This window comes from Perognathus longimembris, chromosome 2 (genome assembly GCF_023159225.1).
Source record: "Perognathus longimembris pacificus isolate PPM17 chromosome 2, ASM2315922v1, whole genome shotgun sequence".
Lineage (NCBI taxonomy): Eukaryota > Metazoa > Chordata > Mammalia > Rodentia > Heteromyidae > Perognathus > Perognathus longimembris.
Window position 1 is genome coordinate 25,563,510 of NC_063162.1, and position 26,420 is coordinate 25,589,929.

General features: G+C 44.3%; 1 protein-coding gene across 2 annotated transcripts in view; it reads left to right on the top strand.

Moving 5' to 3' along the window:
• Pik3ap1 (phosphoinositide-3-kinase adaptor protein 1) overlaps nt 1–26,009 on the top strand; it is a 114,744-nt gene extending 88,735 nt beyond the window's left edge. For both annotated transcript variants that reach the window (XM_048338577.1, XM_048338578.1), the window contains 8 exons: nt 1,400–1,597; nt 3,232–3,297; nt 5,967–6,172; nt 8,177–8,249; nt 15,207–15,362; nt 17,669–17,739; nt 18,879–18,997; nt 24,841–26,009. In XM_048338577.1, the coding sequence (XP_048194534.1) occupies nt 1,400–1,597; nt 3,232–3,297; nt 5,967–6,172; nt 8,177–8,249; nt 15,207–15,362; nt 17,669–17,739; nt 18,879–18,997; nt 24,841–24,898 (947 nt within the window). In that variant the 3' untranslated portion in view covers nt 24,899–26,009. The remainder of the gene's footprint in view (nt 1–1,399; nt 1,598–3,231; nt 3,298–5,966; nt 6,173–8,176; nt 8,250–15,206; nt 15,363–17,668; nt 17,740–18,878; nt 18,998–24,840) is intronic.
• Nucleotides 26,010–26,420: the final 411 nt, after the last annotated feature.

The window sequence follows — 26,420 nt, forward strand, 5'->3', positions numbered from 1 at the left end:
CCTGCAGTTGACATTAGGTCTCCCAGGACATTTCACTCTCTTACCATAGGACAAACCTCTCCAGAATTTCAACATATGTGTCCCTCCCTCCCTCCCACCCTCCTTCCCTCCCTCCCTCCCTCCCTCCCTCCCTCCTTCCCTCCCTCCATCCCTCCCTCCTTCTCTCCCTTCTTTCTCACATTGTGGATGATGATGAAGCCTTTCTGTGAATTCTTCCTTCTTTTTACCAGTGCTGGGGCTTGAACTCAGTGCCTGTGCTCTTAGTTGGCTTTCTTGGTCACAGCTGGTGCTCTGTGACTTGAGCCATGCCACCAACATAGTATTTCTGTGGGTTTATTGAAAGTAGAGTCATTGGAACTGTGATCTTTCAGGTGTCATCTCTTGAGTAGCTAGGATTATAGGCATGAGTGCCAGGTAGAACTAGAGTTTCCTAATGAACTGGGACCAGCTTGGTCAATCCTTTGTACCCACAGCATCAGGAAGCCAAGAATCAAGAGATAAGATGCTACAAAAATGTTTTTTGACTGCAATCACTGGAGATTGCAAATTCTATAGGAAGATGGCCTAACATCTATTTGTTTCTGTACCTCAAATAGATATTTAAAAGGATCTGTTGACTGAATGGTGCCAAGGAGAGGAAACAGAACACTCCAAAGAGATCTCAGAGTTATGGGGTCCTGGTGGGCAGAACTTGGGAAGCAATTTTGTTCTTACTTTTTTTTAGTCAGTGGAGAGCAGAGAAGAAGCAGAGATTTCTAAAGCAGTGGGATCATAGGAGTTAAGAGGGAAGCTGGAGAGCCAGTTTTCCTGGATGCCAAACTGGCTCTGAGGCATTTGGACAAGTTATTTAAATCCTCAAGGCTCCAGTTTCTTCCTCTGCAAAAAAAAAAAAAAGATTGTAACTACTAAATCAGTCATGTGGGTAATCCACCTAGATTAGTGCTTGGCATAAATGGACTCCTCAGGGATAATTTCCTGTGGCCATTTTGTAGAGAATGAAGAAGATGCTGAAGACATGGTTGCTGAGGACTCCAGGGCAAATTCAGACTGTGGGCCAACCCCCAGGGGGTGGTTCCAAGTGTCCTCCGGCTTTAGGGGCTTCTTTCTCTTAGTCCTAGCAGGATGAATATTAGAATCTTAGCAGTAAAACAGAGACAGTATTACCTAGGGATCATGTCCTGAGCTACACAGCAGAGTAGCAAATGATGTAGGTGTGTTGTTCATGTTCTCTGCTTGCACTGAGTTTTGAGGAGATAATTTAAGAAGTGATATGGGCGAAGCCCTTTGACAGAAGCCAGTACTGTACCAACAGGGAATGGCCACTCGCTCCGCTGTCATGACTGATAGTCATCCAGTTTGCTTGGCCACTGCTCTCAGTCACTTTTCTCTGTGTTTTTAGGCAGAAGTGTGGTGACAGCCAGTTTGGAAAGAGAACAGCATCATCTTGATGGGGAAGAAGACGTGTATCACATTGTGGATGAGAATGAGGCCTTTTCTGTGGATCTGGCCAGCAGGCCCCCTGTCCCTGTGCCCAGGCCAGAGGCCAGTGCTATTGGCTCTCACCAGCTGCCAGACAATGAGCCATATATTTCTAAAGGTAAGCATGACAAAAAAAATGAATGATGCTCAGCAGGAATTTCTTAGGTCCTCTAGATTTCTGACCTATTTCTCAGAGACTGCCCTCTCCTGGGTGGTCTCCAGCCAGTCCCAGGAGATAGTGTCATAGTTAGAGGAAAATTCTGCATCTAGGCCAGGGGCAATGAGCAGATTCAGTGCTCGCCTTCCTGAAGCTGTTTGTACAAACCTGCATAGGCAGAGGTAAATAAGAACCTTGATAAAATTTTTATCTCCTGAAACTCTTATTATTATTATTAATAATTGAATAGCTAACATTTATCAAAATCTCCCAAGAGTACTTTACCTGGATTTTTGTGTGTGCATGTGGCTTGATCTCAGGGCCTGGGCCTGTACTTCTGGCTTGTTTCAGTAGTTAATTAGAGATTACAGTCCCATGGACTGTCCTGCCTGGGCTGGCTTCAAACCATGATCCTCAGATCTCAGTCTGAGTAGCTAGGATTACAGACATGAGCCACCAGTGCCCTTCTGGTAACTAGTAATCATAGTTATTAGCTAGGATTATAAGCATGAACCACTGACAACCGGCTAACTTGTGTGAGCGCGTTGGCACGCGGGCAAGCTCTTGCACATGTGCTTGCACGCACGCCAGTATTGGGAACTCAGTCTTAGGCACTGTTCTTTAGCTTTTTCACTCAAGAATGGTGCCCTGTCACGTGAGCTATAGCTCCAACTCCAGCTGTTTTTTGGTGGTTAATGGAAGATAAGAGTCTCATGAAGCCAGACACTTGTTTCTCAGATCTCAGCCTCCTGAGAAGCTAGGATTATAGTCATGAGCCACCAGCACCCTGCTGGTATTTTTATTTTACTGGTGCAATTTTAAATTGTTGATATGAATAATGATATTAAAACTAATATTGAGTGCTTTTATGAGCCTAAGCACTTTCCATGTTTTGACTCATTTAATCTTCATGACAATCCAGTGAGGTACTGTTATAATCCCTCTCTACAGAAGCAGGGAGAGGTCAAGATAAAATGGCTTACAAGTGGTAAAGCCAGAATTTGAATCCACTGAGCCTTATTTACAGCCCAGGGAGTTGTATTGACTATGCCATCCTACCATTAAGATAATATTTGTCATTTCTCAGTTTATTATCCTTTTTATGACTCTGTCCTTCATGTATGACTTCATTTGTCTTAGTCCCTCTGGAGCCATGCACAAATGTTACCTGTTCTGCTTAGAGCTCTATCTTGCTAGTTAGTCCTGTTACTTAGCTACTTCCTCTTATTCTCAAGCTTCAAGGTCGTCCTTGGCTTCCCCAGCTCTTCCTAGATCTGAACACACATCCTTGCTCCCTTTGCCCCTTTCTTCAGTGATCCTGTGCTCTGGCTGGTTTTGTCTTTCTAAGCTTGAGAGCTTGTCTGTTTGGCCTGTCTACTTGGAAATCTCTGCTCCCTCTCACTGTTGTTTCCAAGACTTTTCATTTACAGAACTGCATACAATGGCCATAGGCATGCATTCACTACTTTTACACACAAGTTTGATAATATATACAAAATATTACACATATTTTGACTTTGATAAAAAATATAAAATATTATAGAGCTCTTAAGAAAGAAAGCCTTGGCATTTACTCAAAATATTCTTTTTCTCAGTTTTTGCAGAAAGAAGCCAAGAACGGCCTGGGAATTTCTATGTTTCCTCAGAGAACATAAGAAAAGGTAAGCCAGGTTTTGTTTGAAGCTTCTTTTTGCATGAAGTACACTTCTAGAGATGTTTGTATCACAGGGCTTTCCAAATAAAATAACAGCTCCTTGACATGTACAACAGAGAGACCCAAAAGTTACTTAGCATGGATCTATCTGAGAGTCTCTTTGAGACACCCTAGTAAATAATACAAAAATTATTACCAGGGCACTACTATATTAGAATGTGTATACACAGCACATAAAAAGACAATACAAGCACTGAGGCCCGGATCCCAGGAAGCAGCCTAGCTTCCAGTCTTTACCTATGATGTAACTCTTCATGGCCATCAACTTACCCTATCCACATTAGCTCCTCTATGCTTTGACGCAACTTTGATTTAAAAGGCCTTTTCCTCATCATTGGATACCAAGTTGGCCATTCCATTTTTCTAAAGAAACTTGAAGGAAGTTAGAGGGTATAAATGCTCTCTTTATTTTCTTGATTAATTTTCTTGTGCTAATTAGAGACACTCAATATTACCCCACTGAATATTCTTTTGAAAAGCAGCCATAATACCATCAAATCATTTGAAGGCATCATGAAGGATGATGGTAGTAGGAAATTGGAATTGGTCAGCTGATACATTTCCTCTCTCACTCACCTCTTCTCCTATGCCATTAAAGATAGCTTTGAAAAGGCAGACTTGGGAGAAAGGTATGTGAATGATGTAGAGAGAGGACTGAATGCTTGGGCTGGATAATGGATAAACTTCTTTTTTTTTCAAATTTTTATTATCAAACTGATGTACGGAGAGGTTACAGTTTCATACGTTAGGCATTAGATACATTTCTTGTACTGTTTGTTACCTTGTCCCTCATACCCCCCTCCCTACTTCCCCTTTCCCTTCCCCCCAAGAGGTGTTCAGTTCACTTACACCAAACAGTTTTGCAAATATTGCTTTTGTAGTTGTTTGTCTTTTTTTACCCTGTGTCTCTCAATTTTGGTATTCCCTTTCAATTTCCTAGTTCTAATACCAGTATACACGGTTTCCAATATACTCAGATAAGATTACAGAGATAGTGTATATACAATCACAGGAAGGTGATACAAGAACATCATCAATAATAGAAGCTACCGATACACACAATGGAATTTTATGCCTCTATCAGAAAGAATGACATTGCCCCATTTGTAAGGAAATGGAAGGACTTGGAAAAAATTATACTAAGTGAAGTGAGCCAGACCGAAAGAAACATGGACTCTATGGTCTCCCTTATTGGGAATAATTAGTATAGGTTTAGGCAAGTCATAGCAGAGGGTCACAAGAGCCGAATAGCTATACCCTTATGAACACAAAAGATGATGCTAAGTGAAATGAACTCCATGTTATGGAAACGATTGTTATATCACAGTTGGATAAACTTCTTTAAGGCTTTGCCAGTGTTCACTAGAGAAGTCATTTCTGTCTTTCTACTTATGTCCCTGAATCACAATATCCAAGAGGATCCACGGAGAGATGTAGAAGCAAGTGGCCTAATACTAATTGTGCAGTAAAATGTCAAGTTGTCCTCATATATCCCAATGCCTCCATCATCTCTGCCATTTCATTCCCCAAAGAACTGAACTCAGAACCTGCACAAGGGTGGTTGATTTCCTTCCTCCCTAAAATCTCCAAAGTAGAGAACTGTACGTGGAATGTGGGGGAGAGACTGGTACAGAATAACCCAAAGATGGCCAGCTGGAACCCAGTCCCTGATTTGTGCCTGTGTTATTGCACCTGAGTCATGACTGCATTGGTATTTCAGTTTTCTCTGGTATTTCAAGCCCACATATCTACAATTGTTGCATAGACAGGGCTGGAAGCGGGCAGGGAGAAGCATCTTGGATAAATTTTCCAGTGTATTCTCTTCTGGGAGTGGATTGAAGTCTAAAGCAGTGGTGTGTGTGTGTGTGTGTGTGTGTGTGTGTGTGTGTGTGTGTGTGTGTGTGTGTGTTGGTACTGAGTGTTGAACTCAGGACTTTTCTCTGTTACTTGGCTTTGTTTCTCAAGATTGGCATGCTACGACTTGAGCCACAGCTTCACTTTTGACATTTTGGTGGCTAATTGGAGATAAGAATCTCATGAGCTTTTCTTCCCAGACTAACTGAACCTTTATTCTCAGATCTCAGACTCCTGAGTAGCTAGCATTACAGGTGTGAGCCATGGATTCCAGGCTTAAAGCAGTGATTCTTAAATGGGTCTGATTTTTGCCCCTCCATCTCCTGAAGACATTTGGCAATATCTGGGGACCCTTTGGGTTGTCACAAAGTGGAGATAGGCCAAGAATGCTCCTAAACATTCTATAGTGCACAGGACAACCCCACAGCAAAGAATCATCCAGCCCCAAATGCCAATAGTATTAAGGTTGAGAATTATTAGTTTAAAGGTATCTCAGTAATAATCAAGGCTTAGAGATTTCAGCAGATGTCATACTTCCCTTAAATGTTGCCATCTTCTCTACTTTCACTGATAGGCTTTGAAATCCTTAGCTGCTTCCCTCTCCCCTGATTCCATGTCCTATTTCCTCTTCTCAACTTCCACATGTAATTATTCCTTCAGGCTGTGTCCTCTGGAGCCTGTGACCAACCTCATTATCCCTACTTGTCGGTTCTGCTCTCTCCAGTGGGGAACTGTCAAGCTGAGTTCTGCTCTTCTTTCTAGAGCCGCCTGTGAGACCATGGAGGGACAGGCCTCAGTCCAGCATCTATGACCCGTTTGCAGGGATGAAAACGCCAGGCCAGCGGCAGCTCATTACCCTGCAGGAGCAGGTGAAGCTGGGCATTGTCAATGTGGATGAGGCTGTACTGCACTTCAAAGAGTGGCAGCTCAACCAGAAGAGGCGATCTGAGTCCTTTCGCTTCCAGCAGGTAGCCAGCTCTATTTCTGTGGAATTTGCTTCATGTCATTCTCTACTAAGGAAGTGGGTCCAGGCCGTCTTGTGTGTTGCCACGACTAAGTCAGTGACTGTGCCTGTGAACATGTCTGCGTGTCCTTGTGACTCAGTGAGTGTGCATTATGTCCTCTTGCCTGCAACTCCACACGTCCAGGTTCTGCTGTGCTCTTCTCTCTGCATTTGGCCCTCTACTTCAACTTGCAAGATTTCTTGGTCTTTTTTTTTTTTGTTCATTTGTTCATTCATTCCTTCCCCCTCCTTCCCTCCCTCTTTTCCTCTTTCCCTTCTTTCCTCCTTTATTTCTTTCCTTCTTTCTCTTTTTCCTCTCTCTTCTTCCTTCCTTCCTTTCTCTTTCTCCTCCCTCCCTCCCTCCCTCCCTCCCTCCCTCCCTCCCTCCCTCCCTCCCTCCCTCCCTCCCTCCCTCCCTCCCTCCCTTCCTTCCTTCCTTCCTTCCTTCCTTCCTTCCTTCCTTCCTTCCTTCCTTCCTTCCTTCCTTCCTTCCTTTCTCTCTTTCTTTCCTTCTTTCTTTTGTTCTTGTTGGGCTGTACCAGGGCTTTGCACTCAGGGACTAGTGCTCGAAATTGGCCTTTTCTACTCATTGCCAGCACTACCACTTGAGCCAAGCCTTCAGTTTTGACTTTTTTGCTGGTTAACTAGAGCCAATGGACTCACGCTCACTTATTAGTTTCCTGGGTTGGCTTTGATCTACAATCCTCAGATCTCAACTTCCCAAGTAGCTAGGATGAGCTACCAGTGCTTAGACAGATTTCCCTTGAGAGTTTCTCTCTCTACTTCTAGTAGTTCCAGATGTCTCATGGACCATCAATCACTCTTTAGAACTCGAACAGAACTTGGAAAGCTCCCAAGAAATATGATTAAATGAAGAAGACAAGTGGCAGAGATAGCAAGTCTTGCACATTCCTGCCCTGTAGTGGTTTTTTCTCTTGTATCTTTCCATTCCTCCCGTCCACATCTGCAGTTGGCCCTATTGCCTGCATCTGGTCTGCTTCTTCTCCTCCAGATAAGGGGCTTCTTGCCTCTACCTCCACCTCTTCCCCATCTAGTTCACCACAACCTTAATACCTTACCCACCCAACAACTTCCTCTCTTTCCCTGCTGCTTCTGGCCAAGTCTGTTTCCTCAGCCTGCAGGTGCAAGTCAACCAGCCCTTCCAGGCCAGCCTCTTGGGACTCTTATAGGATCCCTCCTCAGCTATCTGGACATGTTCCCACAGGGAAATAAATGCTGAGGTGCTTAACATCCCTAGCTAGAATGCTGTGACACTGGTGTTGTAGATGGACTGAAATAGAAGCAGATCTTGACCATCACATGTCTATTCAACATTTATTGAATGACTACAGTGACCTAAATGGCAGCATTACAGAAAGGCATATAACCTGTTCTCTTGTCTTTGGAAAGCCCATAGGGCCACTAAAGAGGCAAGGTACATAAGTGTGTACATGCGTGCATGTGTGCGCATGAGCGAGTATGCACACACACACATACGTATGCAAGGCAGTGTAGTCCATATGTTAGTGTGGGCAGCATTAAGGACTGGAGAAAGTGGCCCTTACAGGTTGGGACAGAATCATAGGAAGGGAGCAGCGTCACTCAAGGTCAGGGGAGGGAGGCCAGAGCAGTCTCAGCGGAAGGAGTATATGCAGTGTTTGTGAGAGGGTGGGAGATGGGCTTGGCCCCTGGGTGAATGTGGAGGACAGTGGGTTATGAGGCTGAGAATGAGACTGGGAATGTGATGGCAGGGAACATTTCCTATTTGTGGAAGAGATGTTATCTCTTCAGGCAGAATTCCAAGAGGACTTGAGTTTCTCTGGGGGCCAACTGCATTAACTCTCATTTATATCTTGAAAAAAAATTTTTTTTTTTGCTGTGTGATAGATACATTTTCTCCTGAGAGATTTTCAATGTTCAAAGGCATGTTTGTACTGTATAATAAGAAAAGAAATAATATGTTTTCCAGGAAAATCTTAAACGACTAAGGGACAGCATCACTCGAAGACAAAGAGAGAAGCAAAAATCAGGAAAGCAGACAGGTAGGTGGCTTCTCCCAACGGCTGTTATCCTTGAGTCACCTTTCAGCTGTGGTCTGAATGGGCAGACTGCTTGCAGAGCACCTGCTCATAGACCTGGGTCCCCCAACCCCCTTAGATTGTGAAGGCCTTCCAGATCCATCTTTCTCTTGTTGATTCTATAAACACTTTAGTACATGGCACACAGGAAGTGTGTTCATTTGTCCTCACTGTATATTCCCACTGAGAACTTCTGGCCTGTTCACCTCAGTACTTTACCCTGGCCAGCCCCTAGATCCTCTGTAGAACCTCATTCCATAATGACCAAGTTAAAAAAAAAATCTAACCTTGTTTGTATACAAGTTCCATAGTCTGCATCCAGCTGCCTTTGACCACTGATTTTCATGGCCCAGGTCAGGCTAATAATACACTGGTCTTCACACAGACCATCCCCCTACCTCTTCCTTCACACCTGCATTCATACAGGGTAGGCTGCAAACCCTGCTCAGCAGCCCCCCCCCACCCCCCGAAGCCTTCCTGGGCCATTCCACACCAGTATATTCTGTCCTCCTTCAGACATCTATCAACCCTATTATGGTTTCTTTGTACCTGGCACTTCTCTTCTACTGTTCTGATAGTTGTCAACCTTGTTCCATCATCCCAGGGGTTCTGTCTCCAAAACATATCCTAAATCTGGTCATTTCTCACCATTTCCTATGCCACAGCTACAGCCTGGCCACTACCCCATCTTTGGCGGGGACTAATGTAGATGCCTCTTCAATGGCTACCCACTCTCATGTCTGCTTTTGCTCCTCTATGGTTTTTCCTCCAAATGGCAGCCAATGCCCTTCTTAAAATTAAAAAAAAATTGAACAATGCTATTTCCTGTTCTAAACTCTCCAGGGATTTCTACCACACTTAAAAGAAAATCAAACTCATCTTTATGGCCTCCAAAGCCTCACAAGATACTTCTCTTGCTCCTGACCCTAGGCTCCAGCCCCAATGATTCCTTCATATTGATCTAATAACATTTCTTTCTCGGACTCTCCCCCTCAGGGCCTTTGCACTTGTCCTCCTTTTTTTCCCCCACACCTCCACCCATTGGTTCTTCTTCTTCCTCAGAGAGGCCTTCCCTGCCACTCTCTCAGAGGAGCCCACAGCTTACTTTCTGTTTTCCCTCTTCTCACAAAGCACAGACCAGAGCTGACACATTTGTTTCCATGGTGAGGGTCCAGGGCCAGGCCTCCCTTCTACAATAAGTTCCAAGAGAGCAAGAATATGTCTGTGTTATTCTTTGTGTTATACACAGTACTAGGAACTCACGAAGACTTCCTGGAAATCATTGGTTTCAAAGTAAGATATCTGGAGATAGAATTTATTCATTCTAAAAATACTCACCAAGTGTCAAGCACCTGGCAAGATACAGAGGCCTATGAGTCACTGTCTTTACCAAATGGTAGCTTCTGAATCATCTTGTGGTTCATGTAGGTCTGGTTTTCCCTGCTAAGGGCTGTCCCATGATGCCTAGCATAGTGTTTCATAGAAAGTAATGTTCTAGTGAATGTCAATGCTGTTGACTGTTGTAGGGAAGTGGGGCCCAGGCTGGAGAGCTCATCCAAAGACTGCTGAGTGTCTAGATTTTAAATTTATGCCACCATTCTCCAAGCTCACACATGTCTGCCTTCCTGGTGGAGAGGAAGAGAAAGGCAAAAAGTCTGGCTCCAGGTCTGCAGTCTTGCTGGGGACAGATAATAGGGTTCTAGGTGGTAAAGGGCTGAGGTGCTTAAAAAACAAACAAACCTGAGCCCATGAACCCAAAGATAGAAGCCTTGATTAAATGAAACACCTCAGTAACATGAAGCCTGTGATTTGCTGGTACCTTTGATGTCTGAGGACCCAGGAGTTGCAGTGTTAGCTCAGTGGCCTGGGATCAAGAATGGAGCCTTCTCAAAGAAACACATGAGGAAATGCTCAACATCCCTGGTGGTAAAGGAAATGCAAATAAAAACAACCCTGAGATACCACCTCACCCCAGTTAGAATGGCCTATTCTCTGAACTCAGGCAACAACAAATGCTCGAGGGGGTGCGGGGAAAGAGGAACCCTTTTCCATTGTTGGTGGGAGTGCAAATTAGTACAACCACTTTGGAGAACAGTATGGAGGTTTCTCAAAAAGCTCAATATAGACCTACCCTATGACCCGGCCATACCACTCCTAGGCATCTATCCTAAACAGCAAACCCCAAGATATCAAAAAGACATCGGGCTGGGGATATGGCCTAGTGGCAAGAGTGCCTGCCTCGGATACACGAGGCCCTAGGTTCGATTCCCCAGCACCACATATACAGAAAACCGCCAGAAGCGGTGCTGTGGCTCAAGCGGCAGAGTGCTAGCCTTGAGCGGGAAGAAGCCAGGGACAGTGCTCAGGCCCTGAGTCCAAGGCCCAGGACTGGCAAAAAAAAAAAAAAAAGACATTTGTACTTCCATGTTTATCGTGGCACAATTCACAATAGCCAAAATATGGAAACAACCCAGATGCCCCTCCACAGACGAATGGATCCAAAAAATATGGTACTTATACACAATGGAATACTACATAGGGATTAGGAATGGTGAAATATTGTTATTCGCAGGGAAATGGTCAGAACTCGAACAAATAATGTTGAGCGAGACAAGCCTAGAACACAGAAAACAAAGGGACATGATCTCCCTGATATATGACTGTTAAGAAAGGGAGACGGAGAGACAGTAGAGACCAAGTCTGTGAATACTGAATATGTTCTTGATACATTGTATATTGTATATATGTCTACCTGACCTAGAGAAGGGAAAGAAAAACAGGACGTAAGATATCACAAGAAATGTACACACTGCCCTACTATGTAACTGTACCCTTTCTGTACAACACCTTGTCAAAAAATTTGTGTACAATTAATAAACAAATAAAAAAAAAGAATGGAGCCTTCTGCTGGACACTGGTGGCTCATGCCTGTAATCCTAGCTAACTCAGGCTGAGATCTGAGGATCATGGTTCAAAGCCAGCCCAGGCAGGAAAGTCCTTGAGACTTTTATTGCCAATTAACCACCAGAGATCAGGAAGTGTACTGTGGTTGAGAGTGGTAGAGCAATAACTTTGAGCAGAAAAGGCTCAGGGATAACTCCCAGGCTCTGAGTTCTAGCCCCACAACTGTTACATGCATTTTCTACCCTGGGCTCCACATGGTGTCACTGGAGATGTGCTTGCAAGACAGACATTCATGCAGAGGAACAGAAGGCCTGCAGACATGGACACGGGACCAATGGAGTTGGGTTCAGATTCTGATACTGCTAGCTGGGAGCTGAGGATGAGATACTTCATCTTCTTGAGCCTCAGTCTTCATCTGCAAAATGGCAGATGAGAATAATAACCACCTCACTAGGGTTGTTGCAAGGACAGAGTAAGGTAGAGTATAAAGTATGCCTAACACAGTGGCTGGCACATGGAAGTGCTATTAAAACTATTCATTCCTGAAGTTACAGAAAAATGCTCCCTTTCACCCCAAGCTGATGTCCTCTTGGACAGAGCCTCCAGAGTGAAATTGTGCTGGGCCTTACTACCTAGGAGGAGCCCTAGGATTGTAAGTTTTTAAACATGATACAAAGCTCAAGATGAGCATGGTAGCACACACTTGTAATACTTAGAAGGATAAGGTAAGAGGATTGAACTTTCAAAGCCACCTTGGACTCCACAGTAAGACCCTGTCTCCAAAAAAGAAATAGCCAGGTGTCAGCAGCTCAGACCTCTAATCCTAGCTACTCAGGAGGCAGAGATCTGAAGATTGAGGTTCAAAAGCCAGCCTGGGCAGGAAAGTCTGCCAGACTCTTGTCTCCAATTAATCACCAAAAAGCCAGAAGTGAAGCTGTGGCTCAGGTGGAAGAGCCCTAGCTTTGAATACAACAGCTCAGGGACAGTGCCTAGGTCCTGAGTTCCAACCCCAGGGCTGGTACTATGGCTCATGTGGTAGAGTGTTAGCTAGCCTTGAATAAAAAGAAGCCAGGGACAGTGCTCAGGCTCTGAGTACAAGCCCAGGTCTGACCGAAAAAGAGAAAGAAAAAAAATGAGCAAAGGGCCAGGGCACTTGTAGCTGGTGGGACACCAGGGCCCCACAGAAAAGACTATCAATATTTGTGTTCTGGGTGTGTCCTGTGCAGCAAGCTCAGGCCATTCCTTTAACTCCTGTGTGCTGTAGTTTCCGCACTGGATGATACCCAACTTACCAATTGACTGGAAAAGTGTTGTAAAGCTTCAAAGGGGAGAAATAATGCAGATGAATGCACTTTAGGAAAGTACTAATCAGTATGATCATGGAAATCAGTCCTCCAATTGTGGCTTTGTTAAAAAAAAATTTAGACTGGCTCTACTGGATTTTTTTAAAGTCTTCCCACCCTTACTTTTTCCTTTGTGTTCTACAAGAAAAGTGGATGAGGGTTGGCATTGCCACCTTGAAGTTAGTCAAACAGGAATCTCCCTCACACAAAGACAACTTTTATTTTATTTTATTGCGAGTACTAGGGCTTGAACTCAGGGCCTGGGCACTATCCTTTAGCTTTTTGGCTCAAGGATGGCACTTTACCACTTAAGTTACAGCACCATTTCCCAATTTTTGGTGGTTAATTGGAGAGACTTTCCTGCCTATATTGGCTTTGAAGGAAAATCCCCAGAGCTCAGCCTCCTGTGTAGCTAGGATGACAGTCATGAGCCACTGGAGCCCTGCTTTGTAACTCAAGCTGGCCATGAACTCACTTGCTATTCTCCTATCTTAACTTCCCAAGTGCTAGGATTACAGACATGGGTCACCACATCCTGACAATTAAAGATACTTTTTTAAGGTAGGTCAAAGCTGAGAGTGGGAAAAGAAAGAATGAAATGGTGTGGCCTCTGAGATTCTAGGGCTTGACCCAGTGGTCTGTGCCCAGAAGCCTCTCAGTGCTTGGGAGTTGATTCCATTGCCACATACAACCTTGAGAGCAGGGATATGCAAAAGAACCCACAGTACAGGCCGGGAATGTGGCTTAGTGGTAGATTGCTTGCCTAGCCTGCATGAAGCCCTGGGTTCAATTCCTCAGCACCACATAAACAGAAAAAGCTGGAAGTGGCACTGTGGCTCAAGAGGTCGAGTGCTAGCCTTGAGCAAAAGGAAGCCAGGGACAGTGCTCAGGCCCTGAGCTTAAGCCCCAGGACTGGCAAACAAAAACAAACAAACAAAGACCCCACAGTATAAAAGGGCTGGGAGGACCCATATGGTACACTCCAATGCCAGTCTCTAGGATATAGAAGATTTGGGGCTAACAAACTTAACAATCTGCCCTTTCAGTGTTCAGTAGTTCTCAAGTGGCTCAATCTTCCCTATCCTGATCTTTCTATTGTTCTTATTTATTCATTCTTGGCAGACCTCTGGCTTTGGCAATCAGAGCCACCTCCTGAACTTCCTGCCACACATACATACACAGGGCACAGTCACCTGCATGAAAAGAGGTGGAGGAGGAAGTGGTACTGGGAAGATAAACTCACAGTCCCAGTGTTTTCTCCTCTTCCACTCTTGCTTTCATAGTTCCTGGAGGTCCTGCTGTGGCTCAGGGCAGCTCACCTGCCTTTCAATGAAGTATGAGGCAGTTGGTGATGCACCAGGCATTTCCCACTGTCCAGGAATAGCCCAGTGTTTCTGCTTTGAGAACCACTGGCAGGGCTTAGCCAGTGAAGAGGTCAAGCCAGTACTTTTCTGGGCAGAGGAGTAGCCTGTCTTCACCACTCATCAGCCTCAGAAGTCATTATGACTTTCCCTGGCTTGCAAGGCCTCCTTCATGAACTTCTTGGTGTCAATGTGGGCTGCCCACCCCTACACCATCCCAGGCATCCTCTACCATGGATTAAAGGTAGTGGGAAACTTAAAGAGTTGTGGAAAAGCTTTGATTGTTAAACCAGGGTTCCGATCCCAGCTCTGTCACATCCAGCTGTATGATAGAGATGTGACTTGGCTTCTCTTAGACTTACTCTCTATAGAAATGATGATAATAGCATCAGTTTCTTGTCAGCGTTCGCATGGAGATCTAATGAACTGAAAATATGAAAGGTCTTAGGATGAGACTGGTGCACAGGATGGCCTGCTATTATTACCTGCTACCAAGGACACAAATAAACCCCTCCTCGGATAGAACTACTCCAGAGAGACTGACTGCAGCTACATACCTACTAAGTGGCAGGGCTAGGAAGCCCAAGACTCTCTGCATGTTTTGATGCACAAGTGTATATCTCTGCCTTTTTTTTGGCCAGTCCTGGGCCTTGGACTCAGGGCCTGAGCACTGTCCCTGGCTTCTTCCCGCTCAAGGCTAGCACTCCGCCACTTGAGCCACAGCGCCGCTTCTGGCCGTTTTCTGTATATGTGGTGCTGGGGAATCGAACCTAGGGCCTCGTGTATCCGAGGCAGGCACTCTTGCCACTAGGCTATATCCCCAGCCCCCCTTTTTTGTTTTTTAATGTGCTGATAAGTGAGGCTTAAACGCTAGGCTTCATATTCTTGCTTAAGCTTTTCTTCTACTCAATGCTAGTGCTCTATCACTTGAACCACAGCACCACTTCTGGCTTTTTGGTGGTTTAATTGGAGATAAGAGTCTAATGGACTTCTTTGTCCAAGCTGGCTTCAAACTGTGATCCTAAGATCTTAGCCTCCTGAGTAGGTAGGATTATAGGTGTGAGCCACCATTGCCCAGCTCTTCCCTTTATTTCCCTTGGCCATATGCCCCTCTATCTTTCAGTCTGGCCACGTCTAATTGGTGGCTTTTTAGTGCTTCAGTAGAACAATTCAGGGTCTTCCCTCTCTTTCAAGTGCCTTCTTGGCACTTGAGAGAGAGGCACTTGGAGAGTCAGGTGAATGGAACACCCGAGCAATCTGACAAATCAACAGTCCACTGTCTTAGCGCTTATCCCTCTTTCCTCTGATTCCAGACCTGGAGATTACAGTCCCGATCCGGCACTCCCGGCACCTGCCTGGGAAAGTGGAGTTTGGTGTCTATGAGAGTGGCCCCAGGAAAAGTGTCTTCCCTGGAAGGATGGAGCTGAGACGTGGTGACTGGAAAACAGACAGTACCTCCAGTACAGCCAGTAAGCAGCGCACCAGAGGCTTGCTGTGATGAGCCAAACGATCCCAATTGAGGCCTGGCTTTTTGTTTGTTTGTTTGTTTTGCTTTGCTTTTAATTTTTTTTTGTTTTGTTTTGTGCCAATCTTGGGATGTAAACTCAGGACACTGTCCCTGAGCTCTTTTTACTCAAGGCCAGCACTCTACCACTTTGAGCCACAGTGATACTTCCAGTTTTCTGGTGGTTAACTGGAGCTAAGAGTTTCACAGACTTTTCTGCCCAGGATGCCTTTGAACTTCAATCCCCAGATCTCAGCCTCCTGAGTAGCTAGGATTACAGGCATGAGCCACCAGCACCTAGCTACTGATTTGGTTTTAAGAGGTATAAGATAGGTGGGAATAGTTAACCTGTGAGGGTTGTTTTTATTCCCAGAAGCCTGGTTACAAGCTAATTACTACTGTATCCTTTTTATACATAAAAAACCCCCCAAATAATAGCTAATCTGTACGGAGACATTTACTAGCAGTAAAGCAGCTTCATAGAATACCTCATTCCCACAAAACCTCTACAAGGTGGATTCTTTGACCTCTGCTGAGGAGGAAGCTTGGAGGCTTAGTGTCTTGTCTTGGGTTGAGGAGCTGATATAGTTGAGTAGGGATGTGAACTCAGTCAGGACTTGTCACCCCTGTTCTTGCTGTTACCTCAGCTGTGCTAAGGGGAAGGGGAGAGCACAAAGTCAGAAGCACTAAACAACAATGGACTCAGATTTGAGCATTGCAACTTTGTAGGCAGTTCAGGGTCTAATTAGGGGGATGTCTTCCTTTCTACTTGAAAGCTTGAATAGAAGTCTGATTGCAGTAGACAATGCTGCTGATGCACAGGCTGCTGAGGGGCGGCTTTGTTTCCATATCCAGGGATGTGTTAGCTGACTCCAGAGACACTGGCCAGGAGATTGAGTTTCTCTTCTTTCAGGCACTTCAGTGTTATCCAGACAGCTGGAAAAATAATGTGAAAGAGACAGAGAAAAGCTGAGGCTTGGGACTCATGGCTCCTTAAAAGTCAGACAGAGAATTTGTTGGAACAGGAAGGTCATTTATCCAACACTGGCTTCTAAATCTTTTTCTACATCATAACTTTCTCAAGAATGCAATAAATGATAAATGTCTGCATCTGTTTCTCGGAAAAGCACATGTCTGTGCATTCATGTGCTTGTGCATGAATGTGCATGCGCGCGCACACACACACACACACACACACACACACAGAGTTTGACCTATTCTTGAATAAGAACCTCTGGACTATTTTTTCCTTGTACTACAAATGGATTATTTGTGACCCAAAAGGGAATTAATTTTGTTAAACGTCACACAGACATTGGCAAAGGTGGGAGTAGAGCTCAGTTCTCTCTCTCTCTCTCTCTCTCGCTCTCACTCTGTCTCTCAGGATTGAGTTGAGCTGTTCCTCTAGTGATAGGCTAGTGGTTTTGTGGCTTTTTGGTGGTTAACTGAAGATAAGATTCTCAGGGACTTTGCTGCCTGATGTAGCTTTAAAGTATGATCCTCAGATCTCAGTTTCCTGAGTAGCTAGGATTACAGGCATGATCCACTGGTGCCTGGCACAATATGTCCTTTTGAACTTGTGCTTTGAATTTTGTTTATGTGGTATCCAGATCCTCGTACATTCCAGGGAAGTGCTCTAAAACTGGGTTAGGTCTGCTCACAGCCCTGCATTTTGTCTTATATCACTATCTCACCCTTTACTTGGTGTATCTAAGTCTAATATGGTGGTGCAGACCTGTAATTCAGCACTCAGAAGAAGACTGAGGCAAAGTATCTCTACTGCCATGCCAGCCTAGGCAACATGGCATGATGCTGGGTCTCAAAGGAGGTGTGTGGGGGTGGTGTCTGGATGTGGGATGCTTGCATATTTCCAGTTTTTCCTAAATAAGCAAAAAAATTGTAGCAACAAAATTAGCCTGCAGATTTCAGAGGTACTACTGCACAATGGAGATTTCAAACACCTCTGTTTCTGTGGCTGTCAAATCAAATCACTAGTATCAAGTAGGATTTTCAAAAGCACTTAACGTGTGGTAAGCCCTCAGTAAATGGTAGCTATTAAGCCAAAGTGATTATCACAAAATGAAGCATTTCATGTAATACTGGAAATAAAAACTAAACTCTAATAAAATAGCTTAAGATGGCCATCTTAAAAACATCTTATACTCACAGCCTGTATACTGTTCAATCAGTAAAAATATGCAAGAGCTAGAGTTCTGTGTTTCATTTTCTCCTGAGAGAATCTATAGCCCATCTGATATTTTTACCCTTCAGGCAGCACAAGCAACAGATCAAGCACACGGAGCCTCCTCAGCGTGAGCAGCGGGATGGAGGGTGACAATGAGGTGAGAGTCACCCTTCTGTCTGCTCCCAGGGTCATTTCCTTGTAAGAGATAGTAATTCAGGGCAAAGAAGCCCATTTTAATGGAGTTCCCAGAATAGACAAATCCAGAGAGACAGATGCGGGTGGGTGGTTGTTCAGTGAGTACTGAGTGATGAAATGTTTCGAGAACAAATAGAGACAATTGTGGGACAAGGTTGTGAACTCAATGCCACAGAATTGGTACTGAATTAGTCCACTATGGAAAGGTTGATTTTGTGGGATGTGAATTTGCTCAATATAAAAGAAAGAATGAAAGGAAGATAGCAGAGAGGAGAGGAGAGGAGAAGAGAGGAGAGGGAGGAGGAGAGAAGGTGGGGTGGGGGAAAGAGGGGTGGGGAGGGGAGGGGAAGGGAAGGAAAGAAGGAGGGGAGAGATCATTCATATTACTTAATCCAGAAAAACCTATCTGGGGGAAGGATCTGTGAGTCCAGGGAATCTTGGGACTGGATTATGGAATCATACTGGGATCTACATTAGAGTTGTAACATACGCCGGAGGGAGTTGAGGTCATTGTTCCTTGAGCACCCAGGTGAAGTGCTCCTTTGCCTCTGCCTCTGGGTGCACATTTATTTTTTTATTGCCCACCTCTGCACACTGAGCTTTTCTGCTTCTCCACACAGCTAGTGGCATTGCTTCCAGAGACACGAGGCACTGAGTAGAGAGGAAGTTGTTATTTGGGGATGGGACTCAGCTCCAAGTTGGCCCAGTTTGGGTCAGCATCTACCCCAATCTGGTGACTAGTGGCTAGAATGAGCAGGAAAGGCCATAGAGCTCACTATAAATCCCAAAGACTGCTGAGCAAAGGCCTTTGGGACAGCATCTGTAAGAAGCTCACAGAGGATACAACGCTGAGGACCAGAGAACATGTAGAACAGCAAGGATTGAGAGTTCAGGTAGTTCATGATCATTTGCAACAACTTGTCTTTCTCAGAGAGCTCAGGGGGACATGAAAAGCTGCTGAGTGGCTCTGGGCTGATGGCCAGTTTATGAAAACATCCTGCAACTAGAGCCTTCCCAGTGAGGAGAGGTCTGGGGAGGTGGGTGTAGCATTGTGCTGATCTGGGTAATTTTCCCCTTTCTTTCTCATCTTGCTTGCTGTAGGATAATGAAGTCCCAGAAATCACCAGAAGTTGGAGTCCAGGCCCCTCACAAGTGGATGGGCCCCCCACTGTGCACCTGGAGAGGCCCCCCAGAGTGCCCCCTCGAGCAGCCTCCCAGAGGTAACATTGAAGTTCATGTGACATTTTCATCTCACTCTCCCCATTCCAGAGCAGAGCAGGATACTGAGACATCTCGATAGGAAGAAAGAGGACAGAGCTAAAGGCAGTGCTTATGTTTGACATTAACTTCATTAACAAGTGATGTGCTATTCAGTTTTAAATCCTTTAAGTAGCAAATCCCTTTGTTTCATACACGAAATGTATGGATAAATACCAACTTTTGAATAATTTTTATCGTGGCTAGGAACAACTCCCTAATGATGAATTATTTTGGCTGTAGTGTAGTGACAAGACTTTTCAAGAGCAGGAGATAAGAAGGAATTGAAAAGTTGGGCACTGCCTACTCATGCTGTAGTCCTAGCTATTCAGAAAGCCAAGACCTAGAGGACTGCAATTCAAAACCAGCCTAGGCAGATAATTCTGCAAGTCTCTGTCTCTAAAGATAGGAGTTGTCATGTTGGAAGCTATAGTCATAAAAATTCTGTAGGACTTTATTAATGGAAGAGAAAGAGAAGGCTCAGACATATGGGTTGCAGAATTAAAGGATAGAAACTAGAATACATTAAAGTGTGTTAGAAGAGATGGTAGATGAAGTATTTGGGGGTGTCTGGAAGCATGTTGTAATGAAGATAAGGAGAGAAAAGAAATAAAATACATTTTTCTCTAAAAGCAATGCTTGCAGAGGAAGCTGTAATTGACAGAACTTGAGCTCTGCATGCATTTTTAGTGCGACAAAAGATTTACAGTATATCATATATGTGATATATATATCATATATCAGTATATCATATATATATATATATGCCTGTATATATGATCTTTGAGCTGGGAATGAAGTGAGACCTTCTCCTGAATGGCTCGAGTAGTTGACCTGCTGACAGACAGGAGAAAGCTGACCATGGAACCTCAAATGCTCCCCCCTCTGTCTAGCAGCACTGTGGGGTGCAGTCTTAGTCACTGTCATCACAGGGTCCCAGGTCTGATCCATTCCTCCCCTCACTCTATATGCTACCCTCAGAACCAAAATTGCCACCAGCAGACAGCTGCCGCCATCCACACCTCTGCCTTCCACTTCCTGCTGTTGACTGGAGATCGTCACCCAGAAGTCTCACTGGTATCCCAGACACAGCTTTTTTTTTTTTTTTTTGGCCAGTCCTGGGCCTTGGACTCAGGGCCTGAGCACTGTCCCTGGCTTCTTCCCGCTCAAGGCTAGCACTCTGCCACTTGAGCCACAGCGCCGCTTCTGGCCGTTTTCTGTATATGTGGTGCTGGGGAATCAAACCTAGGGCCTCGTATATCCGAGGCAGGCACTCTTGCCACTAGGCTATATCCCCAGCCCCCAGACACAGCTTTTGCAAGTCTGAGCTCACCAGGCTACCACTCTTCTCTTCCCTAAACTATCTCCTTCTCCTGAGTTTCCAGCCCACTCTCCAAGCCCAGGAGTCTACTCGTCTTCCACCTCCCTCGCATCTCCCATCTCCAGTGCATCTGTAGACTCTGTCCATTCTGCTGCCCTTTCCGCTCTCACATCCACCTCCTCCTTCCCATCTGCCAGTGCCTCCATTCATCTTTGGAGTCCCACACTTGATTCCCTGTCCCCAGCAGTCCTTCTTCCGTGGGTACCAGAGTACCAGTGGGTACTGATGACGTTATTTCCCTGCTTAGAGCCATCAAGTTTAATTCTGTGTATTCTAGAATGCTCTGGCCCTGCCCAGCCTCAAGTCCTGTGTTCATCTATGCTCCACCCCTTAGATGAACTGTGCTACTTATACTATTTCTTTCTCCTATTTATTCCTTTTGTTTCAAATGCTGTTTTTCTATTTTCAGACTACTTGTAGATAAGCAAGGTGCAAACCTTGCTTACATGTCTATATCCTCAAGTGGGAAGTGAATCTTGTGAGAATAGAAATTACTTTTAATTAATTTTTTTCTCCTTTCCCAGTGCCTGGTACAGGAACTGGTGCATATTAGGGATGTAATCAGTATTTGTCATGTAAATGGATGGATGATTGCACTGCTTGGGTTGGGCTTTCTAAGCTCTTAACAACTTGCCATCAGGTCACACCCCCTAGTTTAGCTGGCTCTTATAGGTAGTGAGACTTCACACTCCCACCTGCCATGAGTCTCCAACATACTGAGCAGAAGAAAAAAAAGCCAGGGGAAGAAGATAGTGAATGGAACAGGAGTAGCTATGCAGGAGCTTTGCATGGCACTTCTCTTGCTCCTTAGACCCTCTGGGCAGTCGGGTGCTACATAGGTAATATCCTATCACAGCTAAGAGGAAAATGCCAAGTTTTTGCAGAGCCATTGTCCCTTTGTTTTGTTTGTTTGTTTTTGCCAGTCCTGGAGCTTGAACTCAGGGCCTGAGCACTGTCCCTGGCTTCTTTTTGCTCAAGGCTAGCACTCTGCCACTTGAGCCACAGGGCCACTTCTGGCCTTTTCTATATATGTGGTGCTGAGGAATTGAACCCAGCTTCTGTTCCTTTGTTTTGAAATTACTTTTCATTCTGTTGTGGTTGATCATCACTAGCAATTTGAGCCCTCCTGTGCCAAGCAAACCTGCTCAATAGGAAACCATGTCTGCTTCCAGAGGCCTCCTGCAATGCCAAGAGCTAGTTCTGTTCCTGACTTAGAAAGGTCTGTGAAGTCTCTAGGAGGAGCTGGAGTGCTCAAGAAGTGAGTGGGCTTGGGCCAGAGCTATTGATTAACAAACAGGGAAGTTAAAACTAGATTAAGTAATATGTATGCCCACACAAAGGCATGCTAGCTAAAGCCCCACTTTAAAAAGAATGTTAACCAATATCAGGATTGCTGGATTCTTGAAACAAACTCACCATATGAGACCTCATCCTGAATAGGGAGAGAAAGCAGCCAGGGCCCCGGTGTCGCTGTATAATTGTTTTCTGCTTTAGCGCTCCCCAGTTTATCCCCCAATTCAAATTTAGTGCCTTTTTACCTCTCTGGTTCTGATAAATCTACAATCACATACCCATCTCCCTGACATGGGGCTGCTAGTCCCTTGCTGCAGCTGCTCCTGAGAATGAAATAGAATTAGCATTCTTACAGGAGTACCCCAACATCAGAATGCAGATGCAGGATAGGGGGGCTGGGATGGAATCAACACTGTACTAGAGGGAAAAATAAACTCTAATGCTCAGGAATCCTCAGTATGGGCTTATTGGCTTTACTTCTTGAGTGCCTGCTCTAAGCCAGAAGCTATGCTACCTACTTCCCAGTCACCTCCATCTGGCAGATGAGAAAACAGTTTTAGAGAAGTTGGAATTGCAAAGAGGCATGTGTGCATAGATATCACTCATAGGCAAGAATTGAGAGTTCAAGGCTTTGCGCGGGCAAAGTTAGTGAGATTTTTATCTCAGAAAACAAAATGAAAGCAAAAGGCCTGGGGGTCATAGCTCCAGTGGTAGAGCTCTTGCCTAGCAGGCAAGATGCCCTGGGTTCAATCTCAATTCTAGGGCTGGGGGGCAGAATCTTTGCTAGGTATACCCAGAGCTTTCTAGCTTTCTAGACTTTTTTTTTTTTTTTTTTGCCAGTACTGGGCATTGGACTCAGGGCCTGAGCATTGTCCCTGGCTTGTTTTTGCTCAATTCTAGCACTCTGGCACTTGAGCCACAGCACCATTTCTGGCCTTTTCTATACATGTGGTGCTAGGGAATCAAACCCAGGGCTTCATGTATACGAGGCAAGAACTCTTGCCACTAGGCCATATTCTCAGCCCCTTTCTAGACTTTTATCAAAACATTTAGGATAGTTTCCTGATTTGGGCCTTTTATCTTATGCACATATTTACAGCATTTTGAGGCCAGATTTCTGTCTATGTACTTGCTCTTATATCCACTGCAGGAATAGATGCATAGTAGACAAAGGTATATAGAGAGGAAGGAGGGAAGGCAAAGGATGGGTTACCAAACTGGATCAGGCAATGAGTAATATCACCTAATTGTCCTGTGGCTTTCTCCTGTACCCCACAGGCTTTATGGGAAGGCTGGTTTGTTTTCACTGAATGAAGCTTAGTCTGTCTACTCTTTGGGACAGAGCAGGACCTCCTGAAGATATAGGTAGCCGTTTATTACTTCTGCCTTTCTCCTTGTTCTGAGATGGCCTCTCTTTTCCCAGCTTTGCTTTCAGTTCCTTAGCCTATGCAAAGCTAGTATTCAGGAGACATTTAGTAAATATTTACTTACTGATTTATTCAATCCTCCATTATACAACTCCAGGACAGCATGATCAATTACAACACCCGACAAAGCTTTCTTTCTGGACTTATTGACTTGCTTCTAAGAGAATTAAATATTGGTTTTACAGTACATATGTGGCAATGCCATCTGTAACCGTTGAACCTATTGGTAATTAGACTTGCCCCAGTCTATCTGGAATGTCATTGAGGGGTTTAAAAAAACCATGGAGAGGGGCTTCTACGAAAGCAAACACAGAGTTGGGATAACACATAGTGATCCTATAAGAGGCAGTCCTGAGAAGAAGGTTCTGGAAATTCTTTTTTTTTTTTAAATTCTTAGACATTTTTTTATTTCAGTTTTTTTTCCTTTTATTGTCAAAGTGAAGTACAGAGGGGTTACAGTTCCTCTTAGACTTTCTTATGTATTGTTGTTGTTGTTTTGTTTTGTTTTTTGCTAGTCCTGGGGCTTGAACTCAGGGCCTGAGCACTGTCCCTGGCTTCTTTTTTCTCAAGGCTAGCACTCTACCACTTGAGCCATAGTGCCACTTCCGGCTTTTTCTATATATGTGGTGCTGAGGAATCGAACCCAGGGCTTCATGTATACGTGGCGAACACTTTACCACTAGGTCATATTCCCAGCCCCTGTTTTTGGAAATTCTTAATTCCCCTTCCAATATCTCTCCTTGCCATAGTGGCTCTTCTCCCTGGCTGCCTGTTAAAATTGCTGGTGTTTTAACATCTAGGTCTGATTATATTTATTGTTCACAATCATTGTTCCATGATTAACAGATCAGGAGGCAAATGCCATTGAAGAGAGAGTTTGTTTCATTCATGGTACCTGACAGCAGAGAGGCAGAGGGAACAAAGGAAAACATGGGCTAGAGCTTTTATTGTGGGTATGTGGTAGGGGAGTGGTGGTGAATGAGATAGGGTAAGAAGATTAGGACGGGCTATTTTGAATAATTTCAGTGAGCTCTGAAGCATTGAGGCTGTCCCTGTTCATGTCTGGTACCTGACTTGGGCCCCCAAAAGTAGCTGGGGCATTAGCTAACCCCGGGAGGGACAGTGTCTTCAGCGTCAGAAAATAAAAGAAATGATTAATACAAGTGGTTGGGAGAGGGACATTACTGAAAAGGTTGTTTGCTTATTTATGTGACAGTGTCAGGCTTGAACTTAACCCTGGGCTCTAACCCTTAGCTCTTTTGCTCAAGGCTGGAGCTCACCACATGAGCACATCACCACTTCCAGCTTTTTATTGGTCAAATGGAGTTAAGAGTATTCTGGACTTGCTCACTGGAGCTAGCTTCAAACCATGATCCTCAGATCTCAGCCTCCTGAATAGTTAGGATTGCAGGCATGAGCTACCAGTGTCCAGCTTAAAAAGTTTTGGCCTTTGAGTGGTATCCTCTAGTGTTATGATGGAACAAATGTATCTGTAATGGGAATTGAGATTTTTCAAGGCTGTATTGGTGATTGTACTATGCAGCCAAGATTGTGAGGCACAGCTAGCATGTATGTCACTCACACAATCACAGTGTATTCTGTTTTATAAACTGAGGAATGTGTCCTTTATATAGTATTTCAAGTTTACTCCACACTGTGAATGCACAAGAACTATTTAATAAAGTGCTTCTATCTTTCATTGCAGGCCTCCAGCCAGGGAGACCTTCCATCCTCCTCCACCTGTTCCACCCCGAGGTCGCTGAGTTTACTGCCTAGACTCTTCCATCTTCAGAACTTTGAGACTGGCAATTCTCAGACTGTTAATGTTGTCTTCGTGGTGAATCCTCTGCATGAAGATTGACTTCAAGATCTACTCTCATTGCTAATATTATTGCAGCCCTGCTGGTCTGGGTAATTTTTTAAAGAAAACATTATTAAGACAGGAAGTAAAAAACCAAGGACTTTGTTCACCATTGCCAAGTATATTGGTCCACATCACATGTTCATTGCCAAAAGGATGGAGACTTAATCAGGATACATACCTCTACTTTCTCATATCAGAAGCCTAACAAGATTAATTAGAAATATACTTCATAAGTGATTATACTACAGTGTCTTTATATTTTCCATTTTGTATTTGATAATCCAATCTAATTCCTAAAAATGACTATAAGATTTACAATACTCAAGGCAATAAGTGACCTAATTTTAAAGTATTTCTACATTTTTGTGCATTCTGTGGTTACAAACCAAACCACAAACTGAAAAAGACTTAAGACAGGCTTAACTCCTCTTATATGGAAGGTAAATCTGGGGTCCTATAGATGTGTGGAACCAAGAGTACTTGGTTAGAGGAAGAAGAGGTGGGTTAGAATCTGAGCCTGCTGATTCCATGTCATTGCTCTTTCCTTCTCCAAGAACCAATCCTTCCTTCCCTCGAGAAATGCCCCAGTATAAAAATGTATTCGAAGTTGACTATTGGCCTTCTAGAACTTATCCTTGTCCATGTCTCTGAGGCATGAGACTACTAACTACTTATTTTCAGTTTGGGCATTTATAACCCAGTCTGCTTTCAAATGAATGATGCTGCCAGAGAAATGCTGAACATGGGGTGCTAGGGACCCATTTCTTGTTCTCTCTTGCCTTTAGCAGGCTGAGGATTCTTGACTTTCCCTCTGCTGAAAGGTCTGCAGAGGAAGAAAGGACCTAAAATAGAAATTAGTGTCTGTTTTCTTAGTCTTATTACCAACAGATTTGGTAAGTTTGTTTGTACAGAGAATGTAGAATCTTAAAGATGTCTTGAATTTTGAGTTCCTGTTACATCAGTTTGCCTTCAAACTACAGATCCCTAACGATAAACATACCATAACATTAGTACCAATTTCTTTTTTTTTTTTTTTTTGGCCAGTCCTGGGCCTTGGACTCAGGGCCTGAGCACTGTCCCTGGCTTCCTTTTTGCTCAAGGCTAGCACTCTGCCACTTGAGCCACAGCGTCACTTCTGGCCGTTTTCTGTATATGTGGTGCTGGGGAATCGAACCCAGGGCCTCATGTATACAAGGCAAGCTCTCTCGCCACTAGGCCATATCCCCAGACCCTAGACAATTTCTTTAAAAATACCAGAAATATGTTTGTGCCCCATGAAGTCATTCTCTGACTTCATATAGATATATAAAAGCCATGTCATACACAATACATTTAAGAATAGTTTTATTGGATCCTAGTAATTGTAGGTTCTTTCTTTATCTCATATTTTTCAGTCAGCAAGGATTCTTGCTAAAGTTAAC